The sequence below is a fragment of the Penaeus monodon genome, unplaced genomic scaffold (assembly GCF_015228065.2).
Source record: "Penaeus monodon isolate SGIC_2016 unplaced genomic scaffold, NSTDA_Pmon_1 PmonScaffold_19734, whole genome shotgun sequence".
Taxonomy (NCBI): domain Eukaryota; kingdom Metazoa; phylum Arthropoda; class Malacostraca; order Decapoda; family Penaeidae; genus Penaeus; species Penaeus monodon.
In genome coordinates, this window is record NW_023649409.1 from 1 (window position 1) to 6,409 (window position 6,409).

Below are 6,409 nucleotides of genomic sequence, written 5' to 3' on the forward strand. Positions count from 1 at the left end.
GGGGTACCCATCATTTTGTTTCATTTTTTTTTATATGCGTCATGAGACATAAAATGCATATGTAAAAAAGTGGTTAAGATTTCCGGGGTTGATTATGTTTTTGTGACATTGGTTGCGGTTTGGGTTTGGGGTTTTCTCAAGGTCACGATTACGTCCGGTCACTGACCTACTTTACATTCAGTCGGTGTGAGGGTTTTCGATTTTGTCCACCTACATTATCGCTGCTTTCACTCTCGATAAGGTTGTGTTGGTTATGCTGTGATCATTAATCTATGTCATCGGTCGCCTACATTGGAGGGATACTCGTCTGTAGAACATCATTTGTTTCATTATTTCTCTTATGATGCGTCATGTACGAACATAAAATGCACATGTGAAAGTAGGTTAATGATTTCCGGGTATTGATTATGTTGTTGTGGACATTGGTTGCGGTTTGCGGTTTGTGGTTTCGCAAGGTCACTGATTACGTCACGGTCACTGACCTACTTTCACATTCATGTACGTACATGAAAGTGGAGCGATTTTGTCGTATTTACCACTACTGTCGAGTAAAGGGGACATGTGTTCTTCCCTCTCTGTATACCTTGCGGGAGGGAGTGGCAAGTCCATGTGATGAACTTAACACCTGCCCCTTTGTCTGTTGATAGTGGTGTCATATTAATAGATTGTGAGGTCACGGATCTCCTGATAGCTGAGTTTGAACTGCCTGCGTCAGCTTTCTCTGGCGTTGTTTCTTCCACGTCCCCCGATTCAGCTAACCCATTCTCTGCAGCATTAGCAAAAGCTATGCAGTGGCCATTCGCATTTAGCGAGGGTAAGGATACAGGCAAGTTGCTAAATCAATACCCCGACATTTTACCGACCAAGACCGTCCGTTAGGCAGAACGCACATGGTAGAGCACTCTATTACTCTAGAACCTGGAGCTAAGCCTGTGTATATTCCCGGATACAAGATTCCACACAGCAGGCGTCAGATTCTAGAAGAGGAAGTGCGCGGTATGCTGCAACAAGGGCTGATTCAACCTTCGACTAGCCCATGGTCAGCGCCGATGCTGCTGGTGCCGAAGCGTCAGCATGGGTTTCGTTCTGTTTGCGATTTTCGGCGCCTGAACAAGGCGTCACCTTTTCCTATTCCTAACCTTCGTCAGACCTTGCAAGACATTGTGGAAAGAGTAAGGTCTTCTCCTCTATTGATCTGGCGAAAGGTTTCCTTCAGGTCCCCCTGGCAGAGGACAGCCGACACTGCATACTTGACACATGTGGGTCACTTTGGGTTCCTGGTGTCACCTATGGGTCTCAGGAACTCTCCTCTGACGTTTAGTCCTCTTATGGCTCTCCTCCTGCAGGGTTTAATTAATGATCAGGTGCTAGTGTATTTAGACAACATTTTGGTTTGTTCACCTTCGACCAAGGACCATGAAGCGCGGTTGCGCAGTTTTTCAGCAACTTTCGGATGTGGGTTTAACAATTAATCCGGCCAAGTGTAAATTCTTCCAGTCGCGTTTAGATTTCCTAGGTCATTCTGTTAGTGCTGCAGGTATTGCCCCTAACGAGGCCAAGGTAAAAGCTGTCAGTATGTTCCCCATTCCCTCTGATGCAACACAGGTAAAGTCGTTCCTGGGGTTAGCAGGTTTTTATAGACCATTCATCAAGGATTTTGGGAGGATCGCTGCACCGTTGACACACCTCAAGAAAGATGTCCCCTGGCACTGGGGCGAGGAGCAGGTCAATGCATCTTCAAAGTTACAATATTATTTATTGCACGCTCCCGTTCTTGCATTTCCGAGGTTTGATCTCCCCTTCATTCTCCACAGAGACACGTCGAATGTTGGGTTAGGAGCCGTTTTAATGCAGGAGCACGAAGGGAATCTGCGTCCTATCGGGTTTGCTAGTAGGGTTCTCAATAGTGCAGAGAAAAATTACTCGGTCACCAATAGGGAGATGTTGGCGATTGTATGGGCTCTTAAGTACTCCAGAGATATTATACTGGGGTACAAGGTCATGGTTCACACAGACCACATGCCGCTCACGTCGCTTAATGGTAATGATCCGTATGGTCGTAGGGCACATTACCAGGATATGCTGGGCGATTTCGATGTGACTTTTGTGTATATTCAGGGTCGCGCAAATGTCGTCACTGACACGCTGTCACGCGCACCAATCGAAAACTCGCAATCTTTGAGGCGGGACGACGCTGCTGATTTTCCCCTTTCATTTAGCTTGCTTTCGTCAGCTGTTGTGAATAGTGCTACACAGGTTCCTCCCTTGGAACCGCTGAATAAAGATGAGCTATATGCTGCCCAGCGTGCCGACAAAATTCACGGCCAGATCATTTGAGCCTTAGCCAAGGGCACGGCAGTTCCCAAGTTTAAGGGGTTGCCGGTTAAGGAATTTTTTCTTGACGACACGGGAGTTATTTCGGAGATCCCAGCCGAAGCAAATTATGGGTCGCAGACGGATCGTCCAACAGGTCATGGTGGTGCCGGAAAGTTTAGTCCCGCGTGTGCTGAAGTATGCTCATGAATACCATGAGGCAGCGCAATGTGATGCAGGTGAACGTTTTGCTGTTCTGTCCACAGGCTAATGGCATTACGGAACGTTTAAACAGATCCATTCTCACCATTTTGTGGCAACTGGTGGACGACAGCAAGGACGATTGGGACGTTCTTCTCCCCACCGTCCAGTCGGCCATCAATTCTACCTATCACTCTTCCCTGGGCGATAGTCCGCACTTTCTTCTCACGGGACAAGACAAGCGGCTGCCATACAAACTTCTGGAAATGAGGCCACGTCCCCTCTATGCGGACAACTATGCTGAGTATTTCTCGGCAGCAGCGAGCGTTTCAGCAAACAAAGGCGTTCCTGACCAGGTCTCATGACAGAATAATTGAGTACCAGCATAAGAAAACTCATGCTCATACTACTATTTGGCCTAAGCTTAGTCCGTTATTTGTGGGTCCCTACGGAGTTGTGGCAGTAAAGAACAACAAGGCAGAGTGTAAGTCTGTTGCTGATGGCAGTGGTTCCATTTTGACGTCCTGAAGCTGGCTGATCAGTATTATCAGTGTCAGGAATCATGATTGTCCTCTCATTGGTCATCCTTGCTTTGATACATCATCCTTTTCTCCTTTACTTGCACTAGTCCTTGAGTGTTAGCGAGTTCGTCAGGTATATGTGTTACTCCCGTAGAGTTTGTTCTATCTCTAATATTAGCTGCGACTGCATGCTATTACCTGCACCGCTCATTCAAGGACGGACCATTATCATCCTATTCCTTTTCTCTTGTAACTGGTTATTGATATATTCTTTATGCTGGTCGTGTGAGTGGTGAGTGACATTTGGCTCTCCCTTCCAGGATGCTGTCGTCCATACTCCTCATGGGAGGAAATCGCATCGCCTGCCGCATAACGTGAAGGACGCCCCTGGGGCTATGACTGAGGACCTTGGGAAGGCTTTCCCTATAACAAACCATGTGGAGGCTCGGTTCTCACTATTGCCACTCCGCAACGCGTCCAAGCTCATGCTATACCACAGGGACCAGTTAATTTCTCTTCGTGACAACCCTACCATAGATCCTTCTCTTAATGCACATGACATTCGCCTATTCAATCGTATCTTATCATCGACGATTGCAGAGTTGAATTCTTTCATAGGGCCTCTCAATCCTACTTTTCGGATGACGACACTCTTACATCCGAATTCAGGAAGTATAAGGAAAGCTTATCGTCTGTAGTTCACAGTTTTGACTCGTCTGCTCATGCTGTCAACACGCTTGAGCACAACGTTCAGGAATTAGCTTCTGATTTTTAGGCTGTGCGAGGTAAGGTCGGTCAGATTGTAGGCACAGTAAACAAGGTTTCTCATCTTAACTCATTAACTTTAACAATTTTTTCATATCAAAGCACAGTAAACAAAAATACACGGTGATTGAATAGTTTGGCAACAGCCCTCATTCGTGCGGCGCACAGAGAGGTGTCGCCTGACGTGATTTCGCCTGTTGACATGGGCGCGGTACTTCAGAGGGTATCTTCATTTTCTGTCAAGACTCTCTTCCCTTTAAGACAACGCACTCGGTTTTACGCTAGCCTGAGGTCTTTGCTCACGGACTCAGGGCTGTCTGTTATTATTCCAGTGCGTCTTTCTACTATCTTTAGGGCGTACCGCATACACCCCTTCCCACACAAAACAAACAGTTCATATTACATGGTTCATGTGCCTCACACATTTATTCTTAGAGAGTTAGGTCATGCTCTATCCTTCCCTTCCTCTGACTTCTTAGATTCCTGTTTGAAGCCTACCAAGGACACATTTGTGTGCTTTTCTTCACCTTTACCTTCATGTCTTCAGACTCCATCTTGTGCTCGTGCTCTTGTTTCTGGTGGCCTGATCACCTCACTCTGTTCCTTTGAGGAGGTGAGCGATCAACTCTCGCCTTTCATACTCAACCTTTCACAGGCGACACTGCTCTATTTCTATCAGTCAACAGCAGCCACAATTGCTTGCGAGGAGCTTCAGCCAGATAGGTTATTGCAGGGAACCTTTGTCCTGCCTCATCACTGTGGGTTGCGTTCTCTGTCATTAAAAGTTTAGGCAATCAAGTCCTTCGTCATGGACGTCGCTGCAGATCCTATAGCAATTAGGCCGGCGCTCCTAACCTTGCCGACAATCAACGTCACGATCCCAGAGCTGCATCTATGGGGCATTAGTAAGATTCAGGACGCGGACGTCGGGTTGATGTCAGACTTTCACATAAACTGCATCTACCCTGTTTATGTCACCTTGTTAGGCATGTTCCTCCTCTTATTAGTGTTTGGCATGTGCTATGCGAGGGCGTATCGGATGCACACGAAGGAGGATCGTATTGGTAGTAAGGCCATCGAGCGTGCTTCCTTGTGTCCCCCATATCACGGACCTATCCTTGTACACCACAACGTCCATAAGCACTGAGACTTTATATGTAGTTTGCTCATCTACTCTATCCCTTTTTTAGTGACTCGGGTTCAAGTAGGTCCCTTTCGGATTTCCTTTTTCATTCCGGTTAACAAAAAAAAAGTTTAAAGACCTAGTAGGGTAGTTTTTCCCCCCCCCCCCCCCACCCTTCCTTTTTTTCTCTGCTAATCCTGGCCCTTGGTGCATGGGCTGGTTGCCCTTACCTGGTCATCGAACCCACACCCCAGGGACGCAGTCGATGGCGAGGAACTCCCAGAGACTGGGGGCTGGGAAAACCATGTCGGGGACCGTCTACAGAGTACGTGCGAGGCGAGGACTTCGCCCATACGGCGCCGTGGACGGGGGCCGGAGTTTGGGACAGCAAGTAGGACGCCGCAAAGGAGGGAGGTGGATGAGGCGCGCGCCGGGAGGATGACTTCTACAGGGGCCGTCAAGAGGTTTGGAGCAGTTTTTTCAGGCCGAGGGGGAGGCGGGGTAGGTGGAAAAAGGGGGTGTGACATCTACCTCCGCGTCAAGACCATTCAACCCAGCCGATAATATAGGGTGATCTAGTGTAAATTTAAATTAGATACCCTTAAAAAGAGAGAGGAGAGAGAGGGAGAAGAGAGAGAGAAGGGGGAGGAAGAGAGAGAGAGAGAGAGAGAGAGGAGAGGAGAGAGTCAGAGGAGAGAGAGGTCAGAGAAAGAGAAAGAGAAAGAGAAAGAGAAGAGAAAGAGAAAGAGAAAGAGAAAAAGAAAGAGAAAAAGAAAGAGAAAAAAGAGAGAGAAGAGAGAGAGAGAGAGAGAGAGAAGAGAGAGAGTAGGGAAAGGGAAGAGAGTAGGAAAGGGGGAGAGAGGGAAAGGGAGACAGAGTGGGAAAGGGGAGAGAGTGGGAAAGAGAGGGAGAGGAGAGAGTGGGAAAAGGGGGAGGGAGAAAGAGAGAGTGGGAAAAGGCAGAGGGGGGGGGGGGAGAAGAGAGGAGGGGGGGACGTAATGGGTTCGTGATCTTTTTTGCCTCACATACGAAAAAAACCTGTGTGCCCTTCTCTCATAGTAATTCCCCTGTCCCAGCCGACCCCAAAAGTCTACCCCCTTTGGGACAAATGATGAAGGGGCCTTAAACATCTAATCCCCCCCCTTATTGCTTGGAAACAATTTCCCCGCTGATTCTTATGTCTGTGTGAAAAATTTTGCGTTTTTAACTCAAAATGTCATCAGAAAATGTTTTTCTGAATCATAAGTATATTATCGCTTTATATCGATATTGAATGTCTTTTGTTTTGTGAATGCTCAGAATATTGTTCCTTTCATAGCTTTTTTGTTTCAAAAACCCATAACTTCTTCTTTTAAAACAACTTATAAAGGGACCCTTTTTCCTTGACCACGAAACCCAAAGGACCCTATGTATCGGGGAAAAATTTGTTTTTTCAAAAGGGGTTTTTCCCCCAAATCCCCTTAAAAAAAAGGGGTTTTTTCCAATA

General features: G+C 47.1%; 1 protein-coding gene across 1 annotated transcript; it reads left to right on the forward strand.

Moving 5' to 3' along the window:
- Window positions 1-1,229: 1,229 nt before the first annotated feature.
- LOC119569913 lies at window positions 1,230-4,947 on the forward strand (the record flags this gene model as incomplete). The annotated part of the gene is made up of 2 exons (XM_037917870.1): window positions 1,230-1,455; window positions 4,787-4,947. Coding segments are annotated over 2 exons (387 nt in total), but the record flags the coding sequence as incomplete, so codon positions are not given.
- Window positions 4,948-6,409: the final 1,462 nt, after the last annotated feature.